The sequence below is a fragment of the Belonocnema kinseyi genome, chromosome 9, assembly GCF_010883055.1.
Source record: "Belonocnema kinseyi isolate 2016_QV_RU_SX_M_011 chromosome 9, B_treatae_v1, whole genome shotgun sequence".
In the NCBI taxonomy this organism is placed as follows: Eukaryota; Metazoa; Arthropoda; class Insecta; order Hymenoptera; family Cynipidae; genus Belonocnema; species Belonocnema kinseyi.
The window spans coordinates 77,201,394-77,226,938 of record NC_046665.1 but is presented as its reverse complement, the minus strand read 5'-3'; the positions used below and the strand labels follow the sequence as shown (position 1 = coordinate 77,226,938).

The window sequence follows — 25,545 nt, the reverse complement described above, 5'->3', positions numbered from 1 at the left end:
AGTGAACAAGCCTTAAACAATTACACTTACAGTATTCAAGCGGACAAAGCTTATAAAAATAATTGTAAAGCATTTAAAAATGTTTAACTATACTGTGTACAATTTTAAATGATTCATTTTTTAATCATTTAAATTTGAAAGCATACAATTTGGAACGTTTCAATTAAAAATAAAAATTATTGGCAAAACGTGCCAATGGACTGAAGAGATTTTTCTGAATTTCAGTTTGACATTCTCATACTTAAATTAAATGTTTGCATATTTTAATTATTTTATTTTTTGAACAATGCAAGAACTTGTATAGATAAAACTTAATAAAGAAAAGTTGTAAAAAAATTCCGCAATTTTTCCATAATCAATTAATTTACCTTACATTTATATGACTTTCTGACTTCTCTGACTGTTGGACACCCGGTAGAGTAAATTGCAAGAATTTAAACAATGGTGTGGCTAAACCTACGCTAACGTGTCGCGATTTCATAAAACTATACTGATACGAAGAACTTAACTTTATTAGAAATTTAACGAACAAAAAAATTAAAATTTGAATTTTCTAACATTTTCTACAACCTTTTAAAACTGCATGTCCCAACTCTTTACAGTATTAATTTAGATATTTAAAATACTTAAATTATTGATTTGATGATTCCCCACATTTGAAGCATCGAAAAGTATTTTTTAATTTGAGATTATAAATTTAACGGTTAATAATATGGAGCTTATAGCTTTAAACAGACTTCAAAGTTTAAAACTGATAAATTTGAAAATATTTTAAATATTTGTACACTTAAATCTAATAGCTTTAAATTTGAAAGCGTTGTAATTTGATTTTTATGAAAACTTAAAGTTTTTAGCAAAATATAACTAAAAATTTAGTTTAAAATTTCATTTACAATTTCAGGGTGGCCGTTTTAATCGAAGAAAAAAATCCCCGCTCATTTCCCGGTTCGCAAACATTTTGCACGGCCAATGAAATTTAAAAAATCAAAACTGCAAAATTTAGAACTTTTATAAATTATAGAGTTCAAAGATTCAGATTACGTTCCAAAAATATAAATCCACGTTAACATTTTCAATGCTCTAAATCAAAAACTCAATCAATGAACTTGAAAATTTTCAAAATTATATTATTTTAAGAAATTTTAAACTAGACACATTAAAAATTAAAAAATAATGTTTTTAACTTAACAGTTCTTAAATTAGAAGTTAAATTATTTTTATTTTAAATAGTCTAGGCATCCTTCATTTCAATTTTTATTTCAAAATCTGCAAAAATCTAGAAGTGGTTTAAAATTTTTCCAAATTCAAAATCATTTTTGAATTTTTTGTCAGAACTTTTAAATATATTTCAAAATGAATTGAATTTTTTCTATAACTTTTAGAAAATGCTGCAAATTAAAAAAAAATTTGAATTTAAAAATAACAATAGAACACTTATTATTTGTAAAAATATTAGAGTGATATTAAGAGATATTTAGAAGCTTTAAAAAGATTCGAATTAAATTTAGAACTTGAAATAATTTGAAATACTTACAGTCGAATTTAAAATAAAGTTTAGATTTTTGCAGATTTCAAACAAAAAAATTAGAATTTTTTGAAGAATTGTGAAAGACTACTAAAGAATAAAAATTTTCTTAAAATTCTTAGGAAAATTGAAAATGATTTTTCACTTTGAAAAATTATTGCAACAGAAAGTTTAAGAAGATTTTAAGAGATTTAAAAAATGATCAAAGAAGACCATGGAGGATTTTAAAGATTTTATTTAATTTACTGGATTTTCAAAAATTGTAGGAAAATTTCGATTAATTTTAAAGTATATTTGAAAGTCCTGAAAAAAATGTTAACACACTTCGTTTAAATTACTTGAAATAATTTCAAGTTTTTGATTAATTTTGAATCTTTTCAAAACTTCTACATATCTCTTAAAATTACTCAAATTTTTTCTACAAATAATAAGTGTTCAATGGTTATTTATGCGTCAAAATTTAACATATTCACTTATAAATTAAACACTTTTTCAATAGAACAATTAAAATTTTAACGCTGAAAGATTAAAAGTTCTTCGAAAATCTAAAGATTCAAAGCTTTCTCTGTAAAACAATGCAGTTTCAAATTGTTTTCTTTTAAATATTTGCTTTCAATTTACTCGTCTTAATTGAACAGTGAAATATTGCTAAATATTAAATACATATTATTTTTCTACATTAAGAAATTTCAAATTAATTGGGATAAAAATTAAATAATTTAGACTCACAGTATTTTAAATTTAATTAAAACCTTTAATTATGACTATATTATTATAGATTTATTTTTAAGTAGAAAATAATAAAACGCACGTTTACATTTTTTAATAGCTGAAAAAATTAATAAAAATATTACATTAATAAATGTATTTATTAAATTTAATATAAAAAATAATATAAAGGAATACCTGTAACTATGAATTAAAAATATATTATTGATGAATCATGAACATTTTTATTTAAATATAAAATTATCGGAAAAAATTATATATTAATTTTAATTCTTATCAAAACTTTCGGATTGAAACAGTTACAATCTGGAAATTCTCAAATTTTGAACGGATCTAGAATTGTTTGGTCAAATCAATTATTGTTCAGATTTCTATACTTAGAGTACAGATCCATTTTAAAAATAATTTATTCATATTTACAGTTGATAAAATAAAACTATTTTTTATCAAAAATTTTGAACTTCAAATGCTTTCAATTTTTAATTGTTTAAATCCTCAAAGCTGCACTTTAATTATTTTAAAAACTGTTAAAATCGAACTTGGGCAGATTTTTCTTCTGAAAATTCGTAAAATTCCCAGTTTCCCGGCCCGGTGGCCACCGTGTTTTTTATAAAAAAACTCTTCGAATTTAAAAACTTCTAATTTTTTATTTTTTTAACCTTTAAAACTGCATTTTCAAATTCTTTAAATTATTATATATGCTTATGAATTAAAAATTTAAAATGGAAAATTTTTTAAGTGAAAGATTTTCGAATTAAGCATTCTAAACTAAATGATATAATAATTTATAAAAATCACAATTTAGGAAATTATTTAATAACGGTTGAAATCAAAGTTGGACAATATTTTTATTCTACAAATTTTGTAAAATTCCCGGTAAAAAAATTAATTCACTGTCACTTCCCGGTTTTCCTCGGTCACATATAATTCCCGGTTTTCCTCGGTCACATATAATTCCCGGTTTCCCGGTCCAGCGGCCACCCTCAATTTAAAGCGTCTAAACTTCAACATGTTTGAGGCCATCAAGAAATACTTCGACTACTACATATTCAAAACTAAAAACATACAACCTTCAAATAATTAATAGTTCCTCAATTTTATTCACTGCGACAATTTGAAATTCTCTGATTTATAATTTTCATCAAAATTATTCTTTAATTTTTTTTTTTTAATTTGAACTTATTTTCAGTTACTAAGGCTTTTAGTTGAAAATTATTTAATTCTGAAAAATGTATTTACGGAAGACCATCTCTAATGTTTAATCTTTAACTACAATTTTGAGTAAAGATCTTCTTTTTAAAATTATATAATTTTATGTTATTTAAATTATAACAAAATAATTTTGTATTTTAATAACATGACGTTATTCCAATTTTTAAATTACAGTGACAAAATGTTGAAAGTTTCAATTCTAAATCCAATTTTTTTTCAATATTGCAGTTATTTTCAGGTAGCACGCATATAGAGTTTATAATTTAAATATTAATTTTATAACTGGATATGTTCGATAAATGACTAACTCTAATGGTTGCAAATATTAAGGGGTTTTAATTTGGGGTTTTCAAAAACTTGAAACGATTAGCAAAATATAACTAAACATTTTCATTGAAAAATCGTTTAGATTTTCGGATGCAAAACATTTAAAATTTCACAATGACAAAGCAAAAACCACCCAAATTAATCAATTTATTTCTAGGCCCTCAAAGTACAATTTTTCAACAAAAATTCAAAACTTAAAATATACAAAATTTAGTGATTCAAATTTAAAACAATGATTAATTTTCCTGAATTTTAAGTTCTACGATAATTTGAAATTCTCTAATTTATAATGTTTCATTGAAATTATTCTTGAATTTTTTTCAATTATTGAGACATTCAATTAAAAATCATTTAATTCTGAACAATTTATATATTATTAAATTAATGATTATATACTTTAGGGTGGTCTCCCCTAAATAATATTTAACCTAAAAGTGCGATTTTGAGTAGAATTTCTTTTTAAAATTACATAATTTTGAATACTATTAACATGGCATACAAACTTTAAAAATATTTAACTATAAAGGATTTTTATTTCAAATTTTACGATTTCGAACAATTAAAATTTGAAGTGTCAAAATGTTTAACGTTTAAATTGTAAATCCAAACCTTTCAATATTTTATTTATTTTCAGCCGGCATGCATATCATTTTAATTATTTAGATATTAATATTTTCAAATGAATTTGTTTATACGATAAACGATTCAATTGTAACGGTTCACTATATTTATTTAAAATCTTTAGGCATTTTAATTTGGTTTCTCCAAAAACTTGAAATTTTTCACCATTTTTAGCCAATTTTTAAACATTTACGTTAAAAATTCGCGTCGACCAGTATTACAGAATTTAACGTAAAAGTAAAACCGATCAAGCATAGCGCTAGGACTAGTATTATGGAATTTTCCGTAACGTTAGCCGGAAATTCCGCAACGACGGACAGTTCGTTTAAAATTTTCGTTAACAAATTAAAACTATTAAAATTCTAAACTAGAAATATTCAAAATTATAAAGCTGAAATTAGCAAAATTGAACGCTTTACTTCGAGACTCTGAATGTCGAGCCGGTCAAATAATAAAAGGTTTTCGTTTTTAAACTGTACAATTTGAAATAATTTAAATATCAGTTCACGTTAGCGTGAGTATAAAAGCAGCTTTGAAAACAAATCCTTGAAGCAAATCCTTAATTAAAACTGATAAGTAAATCTAATTAAATTTTGAGTGGTCTAGTGTTTTGATATCCACTCAGAGTTAATCAGCTTCTTAAAAATAGAAAGTACATAACTTACTATGAAGTCATTAAGAATTTTGAAAAATGGAGAAATGGAAATACCGGGTGAAAAAAATAAGTTGCAGGATAGAATCGGCACGTATAGGAAAGGATAGGAAAAGGCAAATAGTGGGAACTTAAATATCAAGCAATTGCGAAATTGACAAGTCGCGGGGTTGATCGAGAGGCAGGAAAAATGCAATTACCTTGGAGCAGACGTAGACGGAGAGGTAATAGACATAGTGGCACTGATTTCGTTAATCATAGGAGCACTGCTGGACCGTTTAAGACTAACTATCGGACAGTCAACATCCATGGCTGTCACAGTGTTCTGGACATTCATGAAGATCTCTGAAGGTAGTATTCGCGAGAAAGAGGCACATTGGTATCCGCTAAAAGAGTGTTTACCGCAGCAGCTGAGAATGACCGGGAGCCACGGAAAGCCCAACCTGACGAGAAAAATCAGCTCCACTGTTGGAAAAAAGGTCCTGCTAATGACAACTTACGAATTCCACAACATGTGTTCGCACGAGTGCTCCTGGCACGCATCTGAATTTCTGATTCGCCCTGCTCACTAATTCCAACGACCCGGATTAACCAAGAACATCGACGAAACATAAGAGAACTGGGAGATTGACTTCATAACGAATAACGCGGCGTTCGTTTATAACAAAAATGTCGAAAAACGGCCGAATCCTCGACTACACTTTCTGCGAAGCTAGAAAACCGGGCTGGGAACTGAAACACACTTTACACACTTGCAAATCAGGCATCAAGTAAACGCCTCTGTCGGTAATGCAGAAATACGACCCCGGCTAGAGGCGATATATATTTGCCAGGGACTAGTTATGAAATTTTTTACCACTTTTAATCCTGCAATATCGAAATGTCGTACATTTCATAAAATAAGTATTTCATATTAGTCAAAATACAATTTTTTGCATTTTGTTTACTATTTTTAATTCATTTTTGAAATTTGAATTTTTTCTAACGATGTCGATTGGATGGCCCTTGTGACGTTAAGGGGCCTGATTTTCCGCCAATCACGACTTAGATATCAGGGATTCTCAAATAATTAGGTATGAGTGAATCTCAAAAAATCAACATCAACCGTGGGAATTAAGAAATAGATTGTTGTTCAAGGAGTTTTACATAAAAGTTATTAGCGGCAATCTCTAAAAAATATATTCATGGTAATACAGTATTATGAAAGTAATCTACACTTCGTAAGAACACATGGTGACATAACCACACTTTTTCTAATTTTTTATTTATACACTAGAACCACGGATAACTCCGCACACTAGAACAACTAGACATTAAACAATTTTAATATTTGGAAAGCCTACTTCCGAAAAGGACTTCGGCATACCTTTGCATCTCTTTATCAAAAATTTGGTAAGAAGCCAGTTGCGCTTTGTCTTAAACAGTTGAGAATCCCTGTCAACTTTCAAGTCACGTGATTCCATTTTGTTTTGGCGGTTGCAATTTTTACAATTTCTATCATACAGAGCGATAGGGGAAAAATCACAAAGTACGTTAAGTTTAGCCTAAAATTAACTCAAAAATTATTTTATCTTAACTTGCGAAAAAAATGTATTATTTAAATTTGGGTCAATCGCAATTAAACTACCTAAATTCACCTGAGTTCTGGAACATTTTAAATTTAGTCCACTTAAGATGAAGTCAATGGTCAATTTTTTTATGTTATCAAAATTCCTTCATCCCAGCCAAATCCCAATTTTTGAATTTTCTTAACCTAGAAAAGAAAAATTCTTTCTCATGCTGAGAAAGTTATTCTTTCATTTTTTAAATTTAAGAAAAATGTTTTATAGTTCGGTTTCAAAAAACGCGAATCTTTTCAAAATTTTGAAGAAAACTGTGGCTACTCGACTTTTTTCGTTTTTTACCACTGTCGCATACACAGGTGCGGGGGCTCTCATGGTGAGGAAAGTTCCGTTACATCATGGACATAGGAAACAAGGGGCTAGACATGCTATTGCGGGATTGATGCAATGAAGGGGGAGGTCCGCCACCTTTTGATGTCCCGCGACAAACATGGCAGCGCTCACATGTTTATATTTCCATGCACAGATTGTCAGCAAAAATGCTCGTGCGCATAATCAAATGGCACATCGTTAGATGGCGGCTCTCCCCACTCATGGAATTCTCCCCTCTCCCGTGGATTCAACCCCGCTCGCCCAAATTAGAACGGCATGCCTAGTCCCGTATTTCCTATGTCCATGCCTTATATGCATATATTAAACCAAAAAGTTTCACGATCCTGCCACCACGCGACATGGCACACTACTCGAGTAGTACAAAGTTTGAAAACGTAACCAAGTTTTCTAGCTTTAAAGTTGGAGTGACACTGACACAACCAGAATCTTGAATCTTGATCAGAAAATATTTTTACGAAGCATTCAATCTGCAACTTTGCTTATCGCAGTAAGTTTTTATCGAGATTATTTACTTTGGTTAAATTTCTGACATTCTAATTCAAACATAATTATAAATATTAACATATCTCGTTGCATTATTTTGTTTCATATTTTCAAAAGTCCATATTTCATTAAATTTATTTATAATCTTATAATGTTTAAGCTTTACTGTGTCTATATTACTTTGAATAAATTTAAAAATTATTCCATATTATTTAAATGATTAAATACATGTTCAAAATATTGATTTTATCAAATCCAAATTTCAATTTTAACCGTCACTACTTTACTATTACATCCCCTATTGGCAATTTTTGTAATTAACCGGAAGCTTCAATAAGGGAACTTCCCCCTTCAGGAGATTCTCCGGACCAGCAATGGGACTCCGATACCGTGTCGAAAATCGAACGGACTTCTTTCTAGAACGCATGGACATAGAGAGAGAGGTTCGTTCGATTTTCGACCTCGAAATAGCATCGGAGTTCGGACTCCTACTGCTGTGTATGCAACCGTGGTGCCGAGCGATTATTGAAACCGTCAAGATTACTGGGACATTTACCTTATTTGGATGCAAATTAAACTTTCCGATTAAAAGTAACTTATTAGTTAAATTTGAACTATTTGTTTGAAAACGTCTCATTTGCTTAAAAGTTGTTAACTGCTCGGTTCAAAATTATTATACATTGTAACCTGGATTTGTGCACGTTTGCGGACCTCGCCCGCAGTGACTTTCGACACAAATCCAGGGTCTCCAAACGTAAATAGGCAGGGCGCCATGAACCATTTAAATTTATCTTCGATTTGGTCGCATGACGCAACCTGATGCAATTAATGCGCTGAGAGTTCAACACCCTAATGCTGTTTCTCACGCATGACATATAAATATAGTTTGCGGAAATCCAGGTTCCAGAGTATTTTTTTAACTGAGTTATTTGATTGAATATTAATCTTTTGGGTTTTATAGTCAATCGCTTTTTAAACCGTTGCGATAATACAATATATTTCAAAATGAACCTTCCCATAGTTCAAAATGAATGGAAACCATCAATTTCTCTCATTTGAAAATAATTCAGAATGACATGTTTAACAAGTCACATAGAACATTTGAAACCCAGATTTATGGAATTCTTCCAACTGAATGACTGTTGTTAAAAAAATGTTTTAACTTTAAACTTTATTTTGATTGTGCAAAGAATATTTGAATATCAATAAATAAAGTTATTATGTCAATCGCTATTTCATGCAACAATTTTATAATTTTGTGGACCAATGTGATTTTTCAAGCCTTTTATAGTCGATCCGAGTCGCGTGCTTTTAGAAGATATCGAAAATATTGAAACTTTACTTATTTAATCTAAATGATTCTCTAAGTTATACCTGCTCATCAGAGAAGGTATTAGATTTGTATACAATCCCCCCCCCCCTCCCCTCGCCCGCTGTTTTTATCAAATTTGCACTCTTTGAGACCCTCTGGACCCGAAAACAGGGTTTTGCGAATTTGGCTGCATGTCTGTCTGTTAGCACGTTAACTTTCGAAAGAATTGACAGATGGGGTTGCTCTTCGGTACACTCTTTTAGTGTCAGAAATAAAAGGCCAGGTTCGTTTGTCACCTATTTTGGATGAAAATTCAAAAAGTTGGAACATTTTCAAAATTCTCGATACCATTTTTTTCAAGATACAAAAATTCTATGTGCGGTTATTCATAATACTCGAAAACTCAAACAATTTATCTTTACGATATTTTGTTGATAACGAGAAAATTATCAGAGTTGTAGTATTTTTAAAATGTTTTAAATCAAAGAAAAATGAAATTTCTAGTCGAACGACGCACGACATGAAAAAAAGTCAAGAGAACGAAATCGTTGATTTTTGACCGCCCTACAAGATTCTCATTGCAACTTTTTGACATTTTTTAAAAACTTAAAAATTCAAATTTTGATCGCACATCAAATAATTAAAAATCAAAACCTTCATTTTTCAGTCAAAATATTCAAGATACGAAATAAATCAAAAAACAAAAATTGTGCACCCAAAAAAAGATCTACAAGTTTCTTATGAATCACTTTTTGATAGGGTGTGTAGTTTTTGTTTTAATCTTGAAAACAACATTAAAAATTTTTTCTAAATTAAATTTTTTGATTAACGACGCAAGGTACGAAAGAAATGAATATTAGACAAAAGTTGATCATTCCAAAAAGATCTATAAATTTGTGATGAATCATTATATTCATGGAACGCGTAGTTTTTCTTCAATCATAAAAAATAAATAATACATTTAATCTTTGGACAAACGACAAAATTCTATAAACGGCTATTCATAGCACAGCATTTTCAAAATCCAAAAAACAAAAATTAAAATTTTAAGTCAAACAAGACACGATAAAAAAGTCAAGAATAGAAAAGCGTTGCTTTTTGAAAGCCTTACAAGATTATCATAACAACTTTTTTCATTTCTTCGAAAAGTCGAAAATCCAAATTTTTATTGCACACAAAATAAGGATAAATAAAAAATTCCATTTGCGATAAAAATATACAAGATATGAAAAGAATGAATGGACAAAAGTTGCTCTCCCGAACAAAAGCTACAAATTTATCCTCAATCATTTTTCGATAGGACGTGCAGTTTTTGTTTGAAACGTAAAAATTAACATTAAAAATTAAAAAGTAAAATTTTTCGAGAAACGACACAAAGTACGAACAAAAAATAATAGAAAAAGAATGTTCACCCAAAAAGGATTTTCAAATTTATTATCATTAATTTTTAGATAGAAGAAGTAGATTTTCTTTTAATCATAAAAAATAAGATTAATAATATATAATTTAATTTAAAACAAAAAAGACACAGGAGACAAAAAAATGAAACGACAAAAGTTCTTCAACAAAAAAAGAGCTACAAGTGTTATCATAAACTCTTGTTATAAAAATATATTGATAATACAAAAATTAACTTTTTTGAAAAAACGACACAAACAACAATAACATTTTATTTAACGAAATTTTCCGCCTAATTTATATCTACAAATTTTCCTGAAACTACGTTACGCTAAGATGGGTATTTTTAGTTTAAATCGTAAAAAAATTGAAAGTAAACAAATTAATTTCATGAAAAAACGACACAAGTTGCAATAAAATGTTTGATAACAATTTTTCATACAAATGATAAAAAAAGGTATATTTTTTCAAGATAGCTGAGCGTAAAAATTTGTGTAAAATAAGAAGCAAATAATAAATTAATCATCCAAAATAAAAATATATATTATTTTGCAATAACTGGATAAGCAGTAACCGACTGAGGTACAGAAATAAATATAATTTACATTTAAGATAATGGTGTTGAACATAATGTAGAAAAATGTACATTTTTGATAAAATCGAGCGCGAAGCACGAGATACGTAATGAGAATGTGTTCGTTAAAGCTGAAGGAGCATTAACAGAAGAGAATTCACAGTCACAAGATTACAGTTGACGATGTCTTTTGTACAAATATTAGATAAATAAAAAAACGACAAAAACCAAGCGCGTACCGCGAATAAAACACACATAATAAAGCGCGAGAACCAACAGTCGCGCGCCCTAGGTGCGCTGAAACTTGCGAGCCGCGCATGATGACAAAGATTCAAACAGACGTTTTTCAGTTTTTTGCTTCATATGGATTTTCTTTAAAAACTGTTTTTCTTTGTGATTTTTGAAATCTCCTTTCTTTTCAAAACTAGATTGAAACTTCTGTACATATTGTGATATACAAAAATAATTTTCTGAAAAGCTGTTACCATATAGTTTAGCGCCAAATATTTAAATTGGAATCGATACTTAGTCTATCTATCGGCAAAAGTTTGAAGTTTGTTCCAAACCCGACGTGTTACTTTCATTGTGCGCATACGCACGTCAGAATTTCATGTTTCATGTCGAGAAAAACAGCCGAACCAAAGGATTGACGTCAGTTTGTCTGATATTTGTCGCAAACGGTAATTTTAGGAAAATCTAGAATTCATTAGAACTACCTACTTTGCTGCTTTAAAACGGAAAAATGTGTCTAATTACTTATAAGTACGTATTTATTTTCTGATTGGGAGTTAATTCGTTGAGTACACGCCCGCAGTGCGATAACGAAAACACGGAAAAATGCAAGCCCAAGAGGAAGGTGCTGACGGTAAGTAAGCATATAGAAAGTTTCTTTTTCAGTTTAAATCACTTATTTTGGGACGTTTTACTTGTTTTATGTATTTTCTGCGATATAAAAACTTTTTTACGTTATTTTTCTGACATCTTCCGTAACTAACCTATAATTTCGTAATCAACATCGAATGTCGAAGTTTGACTGCAATATTCTTAATTTGTGTGAATTTCATGGTAGTGAAATTTCTGAAGTAAAAAGAAAGAGTAGTTTCTGATTTGAGTCTTTCTATTTTTACGGTCGTCAAATAAAGTTTTATTCTTTAAAAAGTTTCATCTCTAATTTGACGTGCTCCAATTAACAGTATTGCTCCGAAAATTCCAGCTTTTTGTATTTGTAATTGTAAAAATTTACTTTCTTTAACTTGTGTATAACTTCAGCGAACGCAACATTCAATTTGCAGTGGAAAATTCCGCATCGTTTGATAATCAATATTATTCACTTTTATTTCCTGAGAACGCTTTAGACTTTTCCGTATAAATCAATAACAGAGTGACTGCCTGTTGTTAAAATGAGACAGTACAAAACGTTTGTTCCACCTTGAGGTAATAATATCATGGTAATACAATTAATATACAGAAGAGGGCTTTTGTTGCTCTTAAATCAGTGACTTTCTCAGAGTGTGTACAGAATTATTAAAAAGGCCTAGTGGCAAAAAAAAGCACTAAAATGGAACGAATGGACTCAATATCGTTCATTATTTATTTATAAATTAAGATTTGCTTTCAGAGTTAAAAATTATTTTGTACATTTTGAAATTGTTTTCACTTAAACTGTTAGAGATCAGTAAAACCGTACAAATAAAAAACTAGTATATTTGCATAAATCCTCAAGGAATATTTGTTTTTAAAGCGAACATGGTATTAAAAGTGAACATGATAAAATTAAAATAAAGCATACCTGCCTACGATATTACGAGGTTCTTTTACAGGCTTGCGATTTTTGAAAGCAACCTAGAAATGTTGATAATTTAACGCCGAAAGAAATATTTCTATTTTTTATATAATAATATTTTTTAAATAAAATTAATCCTCATGTGGATAGGTTCGCCGTGGAATAATTCCAGTGGATGCGAGGAGGATCGAAAGTCAAATCCAAAAGAAAAGAAGTCAAACATTTTGCCACTATGGGGCAACGAGAGGACCATGAATCTGAATCCCCTGATTTTAACAAATATACAGTCGTCCCATTACTTCAAAGTCAACCTCTACGAGTTGAAAACTTACCACGAAGTCATCGACGAAATTTACTACAAAGTAAATCACCTAGAACCTTGGGAAAAAGGCAGTCGAAAAACTGCGGGTCAAACCGGCATGTGTGGAGGTGTGAGTATGTTTTCTAAAACAAGTTTGCTTTGTTATTTTCTCCTTATAATTAGTTTTAAGGAAAAAATAACTACACAACGTTTTTAAAACACGTTATTCTAGTTATTAGAAAATAGTAGCTAGTCTCACTTTCGAATTATTTTTACAGAAGTTCTACAAAATAATACTATAATTTTTGGTTAAGTTTAAAATTCAACTATTTGTTGTCAAATTGCTGTGTTCTAAGATAAAGCTTATTTACATAGATATCATTACTTTCGGGACGTTTCAATTCTTTTTTATGTTTTCTGTCTGATTTGAAATTGTCTTTTTAAAGCCTTTTTTTAAATGTTGAATCTTATCAAATTGAACTATTAGATAGAAAATTCCTTTAAAAATTAAAATATTTGTATTTAAAATTAATTCATTTGGCTAAAAATGAATCTTTTTTGGCCGAAAGTTTACCTTTTGTGATGGAAAATTCATCTGTTTGATGGCAAACTGATCTATTTCACTGATTTTTTTTTATTTGGTTGAAAATTAATTCATTTTAGGTGAAAATTTATGTTGTTTTGTAACATTTTTTCTATAATTTTAACTATACTGTTTTTGGTTAAGACATTATCTTTTCCATTCTAGACTTGAAAAATTTTCTTTTCGGTAAAAAAATTCATCTTTTGGATTTCAATTTTCACAATTTGATTACAAATTATTTTTTAGCTTGAAAATTTATCATTTCCGTTGAAAATGTAACTATTGTTTAACAAAATTACTTTTTTCTTAATTAAAAATTAATTTTTTAACTGAAAATTTAGTTCATGCATTTTTGGTTCAACAATTTATCTTTTTGAGATTTCAATCTCAAATATTTTGTTACAAATTTGACTTTTTTAGTTAAATTCAACTGTTTTTTTGGCTTAAAATTTTTTTTTTGCTTATTGCAATATCAAGTAAAATATTTTTCGTTGTGAATTCATTTTTTTTTTGTTCAGAATTCAACTACTTTGTTAAAAATTAATTTGGTTGATGATTCATCATTTTAGTTGAAACCCCTTTCTTTTAGTTTCCAATTGAACTATTTTGTCAAAATTTTTTTTTTTTGGCTCAATATTTATTTTTTTACTGAAAATTTAACTATTCCACGTTTTGTTGAAAATGTGTCTACTCAAGTTGAAAATTCAACTGTTTGTTGTCAAATTGCTGTGTTTTAAGATAAAGCTTATTTACATAGATATCATTACTTTCGGGACGTTTCATTTCTTTTTTATGTGTTCTCTCTGATTTGAAATTGTCTTTTTAAAGCCGTTTTTAAAATATTAAAATGTTGAATCTTTTCAAATTGAACTATTAGATAGAAAATTCCTTTAAAAATTAAAATATTTGTATTTAAAATCCATTTATTTGGCTAAAAATGAATCTTTTTAGGCCGAAAGTTTACCTTTTGTGATGGAAAATTCATCTGTTTGATGGCAAACTGAACTATTTCACTGATTTTTTTTTTATTTGGTTGAAAATTAATGTGTTTTAGGTGAAAATTTGTGTTGTTTCGCAACATTTTTTTCTATAATTTTAACTATACTGTTTTTGGTTAAGACATTATCTTTTCCATTCTAGACTTCATGTATTTTATTCAAAATTTGTCTTTTTGATAGAAAGTCCATCTTTTGGATTGAAATTTTCACTGTTTGGTTACAAATTATTTTTTAGCTTAAATTTATCATTTCCGTTGAAAATGTAACTATTTTGTAACAAAATTACTTTTTTCTTAATTAAAAATTAATTTTTTAAACTGAAAATTTAGTTCTTTCATTTTGGGTTCAAAAACTTATCATTTTGAGGTTTCAATGTGAACTATTTACTTGAAAATACATGTATTTTACGTATGGCTTATATACTTTTTAGCTGGCCCATGACTGTTATCACTAAAAGTGTTTAAAATTAATGTAGAAACAATCTTTTTTTTTTGTATCAACATTATTGATCTCCTAGATGTAAGGTTCTTTTTATACATAAAATAAAAATTTAGAAAGATGAGGGAAAATAAAAAATGGGCCGGAGAATTTCGAATTTGGGGGCTTATAGCAACCCCGAGTAATTTCTCGAAGCACAGTAAAACTTCAATGTTAATAAGTATCAACAATATCGAAAGGAATATTTTGAAATTTAAATCGCGTGTTATAAAACAACTATTTTTATGGAAATTACTGACTAGCAGCCTGAATCTAAAAATGGCTCGAATTATCGAAGTTTAAAAATTGTGTGGCCTCGTCAGGAGGGAAAAGTTCGAATTGCCGAAAATTCGTATTGTCGAGGTTTTACTGTATTTTATTTTTATATCCGATTTATGTCTGTTTCTGTGTCAATGAATTTGGAGGATTCGTACTTAACGCAAATTTTATATACTTACCGAGTTTCACGCTCTCGGTCAGTAGTATTTGCTTTAATTGCGAGCCTAATTAATTGATTCAGGTGTTGTAAATTTAGCGGTTCATTCAAGGTACGAGGCGTGGGAGCTGGCGGAATCGTCTCAACGGCTTATTGCCTTCTGTACAAATTATTTACTCTGAGGCTCACCAGGAAGCAGTTAAATGGTCTGATCAACCATCCTGACTCTCCCTATATTCGAGCACTAGGATTCATGTATATTAGGTGAGTAAATTTGTAAACTTAAACCTTTGCTTTAGACCAGCCCCGTAGCACTTTCAAATAAAAAACGACGGAAATGATGACCGCGACCGAAAACGGCTGTTTAGGTTTTTTTGCCATAGGATTAAGTGTTACGGCTTTTAGACTGCAAATTCATCAAGGTTTTACTTTGTGATAAACGGGAATAATGGGGTATAAGTTTGTTGTTTTTGGTTGAAATTTTTATTAGGCGAATTGCCCTTAGAAAGTGCAATTTTATACTATATTAAATGACAAGTGATTAATAAAGATCTGGCAAAGAACGATTTTTAGAGCTCATTTTAAATTAAAGGCATGTAATTTGTGCAAAGCTTTTTGGCCGTGATGATTTTCTTATGGAGCATTATTATTGCAACGCTGCATATTTTTATCTGTATTATTTTTCAACTTTTTCAATTAATATTGATACCAAAATTTATTGAAATTCTGGTAACAAAATTTTTTAACAGTTTAAAGTCATTACAATTGTTCTTAAAGATCGCAATATTTTTTGTGTACTTTGAAAATAATAAATAAAAAAGTGTTGCACTATATGAAAAATCTAAAATTTCAACGAGATAATGAGTAAAAATATGCATTTAAACTTCTTTTTTTTTATGAAAGTTATTCGGAACATGAATTTTATTATTATCAAAACAGTTTAAATTCATTATAATTGTTTCTAAAGGTCGCAAACTGTTTTGTTCACGCTGAAAATAATTGACAAAAAAGTGTTGCAATATAAGAAATATTTAAAATTTCATCGAGATAATGCGCAAAAATATGCAATTGAACTGTTTATTTTAACGCAAATTATTAGAAAAGTTGTTAGAAAAAATGTTTAAACTGTTCAAATTCATTACAATTGTTTTTAAATATCGCAATCTTTTTGTTCAATTTAAAAATAATTAACGAAAATTCTTGCATTGTAAGACAAATTAAAAATTTTATCGACATTAAGAGCATAAATCTTATTGAAAATATGCAATCAATCTTGTTTTAACGTAAATTATTGCTTACATGAATTTTCAATGAATATTAATAAAATAATTTGTCCTTTTTGTTCACTTTGATAATAGTTGACAAAAAACTGAACTGAAAAAACATTATTTATTAATGTACTTATTCTATAAACCCTATTCTTTATTATATAAAGCGTTGCAAATATTCGACTTATTTTTAAAAATAGATATTTTTATGACACAATTTTTATAAATACTTTAACGAAACTAAGTGCATCATTTTCTAGCTTTAAAAATAAACTTTTATAATTTGGTTTAATTATGTTAATTTCAATTATCAGTAAACATTATTAATGTCGATAAAAAGAAAATTCGATTGAAATTTCCCATTTTCACAGTTTACAATATTTACATATGTAAATTCTAAAAATGTAATCTTAAACTTGTAGAGTTATTATTGGTACATTTTGAAAAGTGTGTTCGTATTTAATCATAAAAATAATGTTGTCATGTTGTTTGCTCTTAAATTTTAATAATTTTCGATCTAAAAGATTAATTCAGGTGAGAAAAACCTTTACAATTTTCAACGAATCGATTTTTTTCTCACATATTTCGAAAGTACAATATATTGCGAATATACTGGAAAAAGGAAAAATCGAAATATGAAATATTTAAGGAGTTATCGCACATAATCGAGAGCACCGGGACCACATACTATGAACTAGTGAGACAGGTAAACTCGATTATCCCAAAACTTAATTTTTTTAAACTGCTACTGCTTTACTTTCTTGGGGTAAAAATTTTCGAGAAAATAGTCAAAAATTTGAACATTTTATTAAAAAGCCTACTTAATTTTCATTTTATACTGTTTTTTTTTTAATACCCAAAGTTTAAAATAAAATTATGTTAAAATTTAAAAATGATGCGATTATTTTATGGCCTTTAAAAAAATTCATTAAAAACTACTCATTTTCGGGCGTCTAAAGGGGTTTCCCCGCTTAAAGAAGTTAATTAATATTTGAATAAGCGCAATGCAGTTTCAAAAGCTTTAAATTTAATTCTAGATATACACAACCGCCGGCTGATTTGTTCTCCTGGTACGATGAGTACCTGGAAGATGAGGAGGAAATGGATGTGAAGGCTGGAGGTGGTCAAGTGATGAAACTGGGTGATATTTTGAAGCAATTTCTCACGAAACTTGAGTGGTTCTCCACTCTGTTTCCAAGAATACCTGTGCCTATTCAGAAAGATTTAGAAAACCGTCTCGGCGAGCGATTTCCGCAGCAGACGTCAAACGCTAGAAATGCCAAGCCGCCAATCACGTTGAACAACCACGGCAAATACAATAGTAATAGTAGTGTCGCCAGGAGTCAACCAAGACACATTCCGGACAGTGAAGCTCAGTGGGGAGAAGCAGAAAGAACGAGCCAGTGGCGAGCCAGGTGCGTCTACGTGGTATGAATGAAATCACGTTACTAATTACTATCAGATGTTCTAATGTTCTTTTTAATTACTAGGACAGGTGTCAATGAGTAAAAGACTTAACATTTCCCGATTGATTGACCTTCTTACGTTTTCTCGTAGGGAGGCTAAAAAAATATTTATTTGAGGTTACTACTACAGGGTTGCACTTGACATTCTTTTAATGCCAAAGGTCATCAGAGCCGGACTGGCGTGGGACTAAATCGGTGCAATCACCAATGGACTGGAAGACATCGAGCACCGATCGCAGTACCCCTTGACATTTCATGAAATCTTATATTTCCTGAAATCCTGGGAAACTTATTAAAATACCTTGAGAGCTGTTAAAATTACTTAAAACCATTGGAATCCTTGGAAATCAGATCAAATCCTTTAAAAATTAATCTGGTTGTTATTGAATTTTTAAACTAAGAAAAGTACATTATTAATTAAAAATGGAATAGTTAAACTTTTATTTTAAAGAAATAATTTGAAATTATAAAAAAAAAAAACATTTTCTACCAAATTGTTGACTTTTTTAACGAAATTATTGAACTTTTAAGACAAAATGGTCAAAACAAAAATACGAAATTCTGATCGGAAAAACTTAATTTTATACAATAAAAAAACGAATTTCCAATAAAATACAAGAACTGTCAAACCCAAAATTAAATTTTCAACTTAATTAAATTGATTTTCAACACACAAAAAACGCATTTTTAACAAAACTGTTCAATTTGAACAAAAATTTTAATTTTCAACTAAAAAAGATGAATTTTAAACAAAAAGATGATTTTAATACCAAACATGACAAATGTGCAATAAAATTAAAGAATTCTCAACCCAAAACTTGAATTTCCAACTAAAGCAGAATAATTTTTGGCAAAAAACGAATTTTTAACAAAATATTTCAATTTTAACAAAACGTTCAATTTTTCAATAAAAGAAGAAGAATTTTCAAGAAAAAATTCAATATCCAACCAAAGAGATAAACTTGTAACTGAAATTTGAACCGTCAATAAAAAAATGCAGTTTTAAGAAGGTAGCTCAACTAAAAAGGATGAATTTTTAAACCAAAATATTAATTTACTACCAAAAAATACGAATTTTTAACCAAATTCAAGAATGTTGAAACAAAAAGTTGAGTTATAACTAAAATAAGAAATTTTTAAACAAAAAAATTAATTTTCTACCAAAAACATTCATCATCTTATGTGTATTTTTATTTAAAAAATTCTATATTCTAAAAGATTAATATAAGTGTAATTCCTTAAAATTTCTTGAAGTTCATCAAACTTGTATTCAAAATCATTTGAAATTCTGGGAAATGATTAAAACGCCTTATTAAGAGCCTTAAAAATGTTTCAAAATTACCTGAATCGCTGGATATGTGATGAAATCCGTTGAAATTTCTTAAGAAACCTTGAAAATATTTGGAAATCCCTTTGATTCTTTTGAAATATTTGTAAGATTTATAAATCATATAACATTCTTTTAAAAAATCACGCAAGTTCTCTAAGACTGCATACAATTTTTCAAAGTCTGTTAAATCCTCGGAAATATTTGAAACCCTGCAAAATCTATTAATTCTTGAGAAATTTGTAGAAGTATTTTATTAAATGTTTAGATATGTTGTATATCCATTGAAAATTGAAATTTTTTTTAAATCCTTTGAAATTTTGGACCCTCTCTGAAGTCCACTAGACTCATTGAAAATATCTAACACCTTCTTAAACCTCTTATGATTATTTCTATTTCCTAACATTTATTTAGAATTCCTTTCAATCTTTTAAAATACTCCAACATCGTCAGAAATAACTTGAATTACTTGAAAATGACCGAAATCCATGGAATTTGATCAAATCTTTTGTTACCTGTTGTTCGCAATTTCTTTAAATTCCTTGGAAATATTTGAAATTGAACGAAATTATTGTGAAATTCTTTGCAATTTTTAGAAATATTTTATTAAATGATTAAAAATTGTGTATACCTTTAAATTGAAGATCGAAAAGAAATCTATTTTGTCATTAATAATTTTATGCCGTTAAAATATTATAAAATCTTTTCAAATCCCATGAAATTGCATAAAACTGGATGGTCTTCCTTGATATATTAGAAATCCTTGAGATCCTGGGAAAATTATTAAAATAGTTTAAAATTACTAAAATTCCTGGAATTTTAAAGTCCTTTGAAATTTGTTGAAGTTTCTTAAAGATCCTTTGAAATATTTGGAAATCCATTGGAATTTTTAAAAATATTGTAAAATCTGATACAATTCAGTCAAAATGCAAGGAAATTCTTTAAAACCGCATGGAATTCTTGAAATTCAGTAAAATCACCTGAAACATTCTTGCGAAGTGGTTGCAATTTCCAGAAATAACAATGAATATTTGCAAATTTTGTATATCTATTGAAAATTGAAATTTCTAACAAATCACTTGCAATCCTTGAAATTCTCTTAAGTCCCTTTGAATCATGAAAAAATACTAGAAAACCTTTTGAATCTTATACAATCCTTGAAAATACTTGTTACGATCTGAAATACAGCGACACGCCATCTGGTGGCTAAATTTGGCACTAAAATAACGGGGTCGTTTTTAAAAGACTGTGTACGATTCCGGTGATATTCAGAGTAGAATATAAATATATTTTTTGAATGCTACGATTTATATCAGCAAATTAAGAAAAAATGTCCGATAATACAGAAATAGACGATCTAGGTACGAAATTCAGTCAGAGGAAAAGAAAAAGTAAAAGATTTTTCTCTGTTTTCGGATGTTCAAGCAAGGCTAGCAAAAACCTAGATGTTAGGTTTCATCAATTTCTCTTGCCTAAAAAAGGTTCTGTTAAAGTGATTCTAAAGCAAAATATATTTTCTAATATTTTGAATTTATAAATAATTTAGATATACCAGTTGAGTCATTTTGATTGTCCATGGTTTCATTTTAGAACCTCAAAATTTTGATAGGAACTTATTACAAGTTCTCCAAAATACATGAAGCAAAATCGTTTTTATTGAGCATGCGCAATTATGATCTGAAAATTTATTTTTTGTAGATTGCAGTGCAGGGAGAAGGTACTTAAAACTGATACCGCAAACTGGGCGATTGTAATGAAAAAGCAAATAGCTTTATGCTCGTTTGATCATCCGGCTGTTATGCATAAAATAATATGTGTTCAGCGTGTAACACCTTTTCTCCTTCCACAAAATTTATACACGAAGGATTGGATAACGTTAATTTACAAATTTCAGCAATGCTGAGCTACATCTTTGACATACTAAGCACGAAAAACAATTAAAATTCAATAACACAATGTATCAGTTGCAAAGTGACCCCGTTGTCTCCGGCCATCTTTGTTTAAACCCCCCTTCTGACGTCATGATTTCAGATCCCAATAAAGTTTATGACATGTTTTGCTTTCGCATACCATTTTTTTAATCACTTAAATCCCCTTGAAATATTTAAAATGATATTGAATACTTTACTTAATTGTTGCGAAGTTCCTTGAACAGCCTTTACATTTTTGAAAACTTTTTAAAGTCCGTAAAAACGTTTGAAAGTTGAAACATTTCTTAAAATAATTAAAATCTTTGGAAATCTCTTGAATTCGCTTGAAAGATGTTAAAATACTTGTATATAGCGAGAACTATTTAAAATCTTCTTGACTTTTCCTAAAAATTCCATAAAATAACAGTCACCCTGTAGTATGACACCGTCTTTTCTTATTGTGCTCTTAAATTTCCTTAATTTCTTATTTTAAACTGCTTTCTCTTGTTGTATGTGATTTTACAGGTCTGACGAGGATCGGAAAGACAAATATAGGGAACGAGACAGGGAAAGGGATAGAGGTGATAGAGGAGATAGGGGAGACCGAAGAGAGAGGGACAGAGGAAGAGAGAGGGACCGAGAGAGTGGAAGAGACAGGGATAGGGAAAGGGATCGCGACAGGAATTCTAGACGATCGACGAGTCGCGATAAATATTATAGGAGGTCGTCGAGTCGAGATAGGAGTAGAAAAGCCAGGGAATACAGGGACCGAAGCAGGGATCGTCATCGTGACCGAGATCGGTACGGAGAAAGGTAAAGTTATGATTTACTTTTGACATTTTATTATTTAAATGCCCCACTGCTTGGTCCGTTTTTTCCTCCTTACCTATTTCGCCTCTTTTACCTATTTCCCCTTTTTTCAGTCGCCAGCGTTAAATTTTCTGAATTTTAAACAAGTAAACAACTTTATGATCGAAAAGGTATTTTGAATTTTATTTACAAATTACGCATTACACATTTTTTTATTCTCGAGGTAAAATTCAGTTAAATTAAGATACACTACAGTATCCCGGCTACAAATTTTGTTACAAAAAAGTAGAAAGGATTGAAGCCGGTTTTTACAGGAATCTACAAATAAATACAATAAATTACAACAAAAATTACAGGAAAGTACAACTTTTTTCTTTTATTCGGACGAATTTTGTACTTTTTTGTATATTGTTATATTTTATTGTAGGGTAAACATGGGTATTACCGACACCTTAAAATAATTGGTAGAAAAAGGAGAATATTAATTTATATGCTTATTTTTTGGTAACGAAGATGAATTCATCTGAAAGGGCAGATTTTTTCCGTTTTCAGAAAGTACCCAGTAATATAATTATTATTTGCCAAACTATTGTTATACTTATTTTAAAATCATTTATTCAAATTCAGTGAATGACACCATATTTCCAGTGAACGACACCGCCATTGATTTTGAATTTAAAACAAATTACAAAGTTATTTGTAAGAAATATTATGCAATTTAGTATCTTTAAATAATATGGAACATCATTTTGTATAATTATGGGGGTTTTTTAAAAAAAAGATTCGGAGGTGTCGTTGATTGATTTTTGAAGTTCGGAAATCCAAAATGAATTAAAAAGATATTGAACATTAAAGACTCTTGAAAGGTGATTGCATAGAAATAAGGAAAGGAAATAGCAATCATAGTAACATGGGCATCAATAAAAAAATGCGTATTATACCCTAAAAACTTCCTTCTATTGGGTGTCGTTCACTGAGAGATACGAATGTCGTTCACTGGTTTTGAAGGTATGATAAGAATATTTCAAATATATCAAATCTACTCAAATTTGAAACTAATATTTATTGAATTATATTGCAAAACATAATCATCTAACCTCTGAAAGTACTGCAAAATAAGAAATACCTTTTCTTCTAACTTTCAGGGGACTTTCAAATTAACAACATGACTAATTTTTATAGTGTCAACATTTCCTCCTATAGGTGGCAACAAAAATGTTATTTAATGAACATAAATTCAGTAATTTTGTACTGAATAAATTTTGAAATACAAATTACATAGATTGTACAATATTTATTCATTTACAAGTATCGATTTTATATCTTTGAAATTCTAATAAAAGCATTTTCATAGCACAGTGTCGTTCACTAGGAGAATGTTAGCAATGCCCCTGTTTGTCCTAGTTGTAATTGCCTACGCGAATATACAAAAAAAACTACAAATATAAGAATCTACGGGAATTTCTTCTGTATAAGTGTATTTGAAAAATAGTTTTTATTTTTTAAGAACTATCTAATGAAGTCAGTTGGTGGTTGAAGTGAAAATACCTAATTCTACTTTGAGTGTTTTAGTTTGCTGTTAAGTTTTTATAAATTTGAGTGAAAAAAATTGTATCTTCAAGAGTTCAAATTTTTTAATTACAATGGCCGTGTTCAATTTTTTCTCATTTGTTCAATTTTTATTTGCACTCAAAAAGTTGTTCTTTATCGAACTAGGATGACAAATATTTAGAATATTGCAATGAGATAATTTTAAAGTAACATATATACACGATAGCTATTACAAAGAAAACTTGTATGCTTAAAACTTTAAAATAATGGTAGAATATTAAAAGACAACAATAAATAGTCGTTATCAAGAAATACATCCTGACGTTTGAAAGTTTTTGTTTCTAATATATAGCAATCGATTGAACAGATTATATTTTTCATTTAAAATGATGTAACTGCAATGTTCTCAATATTTGTTAGCCTAGGTCGACCGCAAATAAATATTTAACAATTGAAAAAGAATTAACTTTGAATTTTTTCTACAATTTTTCACAATTACTGCTAGATTGAAGGAATTGCCTTAAAATCTTCCAGATTATTTTTTGAAAATTTTGGAAACCTTTTTAATTTAATTTTTAAGTTTAGTTTTTTAAGTTTCAAGTTTTTAAATTTTTCTAGGAATTTTGATGAATAATTTTTATTCTTTTAAAACCCTTCAAAATATAATTGTTTAATTGTAATTTAAAAAAAAATGGATTTTTAAGGCGTTTAAATCTTCGCTAAACATTAATTTATTTAAATAAAAAATAATTTTTAATTTCCCCAGCAATCTTAAGAAAAAATTTACTTTCTTAAAACCTTTAAAGATTCTCAAAAAGCTTCAAAATTTAATTTCGGAACCTTCAAAAAATATTGCTTGTAATAAGTTTGATATTATTTTTAAGATAATAATTGATATACTTATACATCATTTAATAAAATACATCGCTTTTATTATTAATGCAACAGTGATGACTGTGTCACTGAATGTTAATGTCTTCCAAAAGGCTTATGCACACTTTGCATAAGGTTTTTTCCATTAAAATGCATTTCCCTCTCTGAATTAATTAACAGAAAATTTCTATAACAAATAACATCTCTGATTTAAAATTACGTTTGATAGATCTGGATGTCCAGATAAAATTTTAATTAAAACAAAAAGATGAATTTTACGAAAAAGTAAAAAAAAAAGTTAACAGAAAGTTAAGCAAAGTTTTGAAGTGTAGAAACTTATACTTTATTATTAATTTGTTTACTTTCTTACAATAAATACAAGAAAAAAATATCGATTTGTTTTTAATCGTATTTTAAAAATAAATTTTGTATATTTTTTACAAAAAAGAACACGTTTGAACTAAAAATTACAGTTGTCGAAATGTTGTCCTTTCTAGTAACATTTTTTCCGCCAGACGTGGTTTTAATTTTAGTTTATTTAATTATTGTATTCTTTTATGATCCCTTTGCTTCTAATAAGGCCTCTAGTGTGGTAGATTATCATTTTCTCTTTACCCTTTTTTCTGCAGTAATATTACTACATAATACTTAATTTATTATATAGATGTCTCATTTATTTATTTTTCAGGAGAACTTCGCCGTATGATTATGCAACAGAACTTGCACGAGAAAAGGAAAGACAACGAAGGGGATGAAATTTTAGGGAAATACAAGTCTATGATAATGTGAATATTTCTATCTTTTTGGATTAAATCAAGTTGGAACCGAGCCATTCTGCCGGACTGCATTCTGGGACAGCGTATGCTTCTTTGGAAAGCATTGACCTGTTGTTAATTTTACCATATAAATTGTGTAGTTTACATGTTTTTTTATAAAATAAATTCCCGACCATACAAAGGTATTATCCTTCCTAT

General features: G+C 28.7%; 2 protein-coding genes across 4 annotated transcripts in view; one reads left to right on the top strand and one right to left on the bottom strand.

The window, feature by feature from the left end:
• LOC117179678 (protein FAM122A) overlaps nucleotides 1-6,496 on the bottom strand; it is a 15,631-nt gene extending 9,135 nt beyond the window's left edge. Inside the window, exon 1 of one of the 2 annotated variants that reach the window (XM_033371701.1) lies at nucleotides 6,433-6,496. In XM_033371701.1, the coding sequence (XP_033227592.1) occupies nucleotides 6,433-6,440 (8 nt within the window). In that variant the 5' untranslated portion in view covers nucleotides 6,441-6,496. Of the gene's footprint in view, nucleotides 1-5,266; nucleotides 5,834-6,432 lie in introns of those variants that run through there. The other variant, XM_033371700.1, reaches the window with a different exon arrangement.
• A 4,904-nt stretch (nucleotides 6,497-11,400) lies between these two features.
• Nucleotides 11,401-25,545, top strand: LOC117179904 (pre-mRNA-splicing factor 38B-like). 2 transcript variants are annotated; one of them, XM_033372103.1, is made up of 6 exons: nucleotides 11,401-11,653; nucleotides 12,722-13,002; nucleotides 15,479-15,630; nucleotides 17,672-18,049; nucleotides 21,863-22,150; nucleotides 25,260-25,545. In XM_033372103.1, the coding sequence occupies exons 1-6, from the start codon at nucleotides 11,626-11,628 to the stop codon at nucleotides 25,324-25,326; spliced, it is 1,194 nt and encodes a 397-aa protein (XP_033227994.1). In that variant the 5' UTR covers nucleotides 11,401-11,625; the 3' UTR covers nucleotides 25,327-25,545. The 2 variants fall into 2 exon arrangements, with proteins under 2 accessions (XP_033227994.1, XP_033227996.1); XM_033372105.1 differs by lacking the exon at nucleotides 25,260-25,545 and having other exon boundaries at nucleotides 17,672-18,062; nucleotides 21,863-21,995.

Coding starts and splice junctions, on each gene's coding strand:
- LOC117179904 (XM_033372103.1), top strand. CDS start 11,626: ATGCAAGCCCAAGAGGAAGGTGCTGACG. Junction 11,654..12,721: donor CCAAGAGGAAGGTGCTGACG/GTAAGTAAGCAT, acceptor TCATGTGGATAG/GTTCGCCGTGGAATAATTCC. Junction 15,631..17,671: donor CTAGGATTCATGTATATTAG/GTGAGTAAATTT, acceptor ATTTAATTCTAG/ATATACACAACCGCCGGCTG.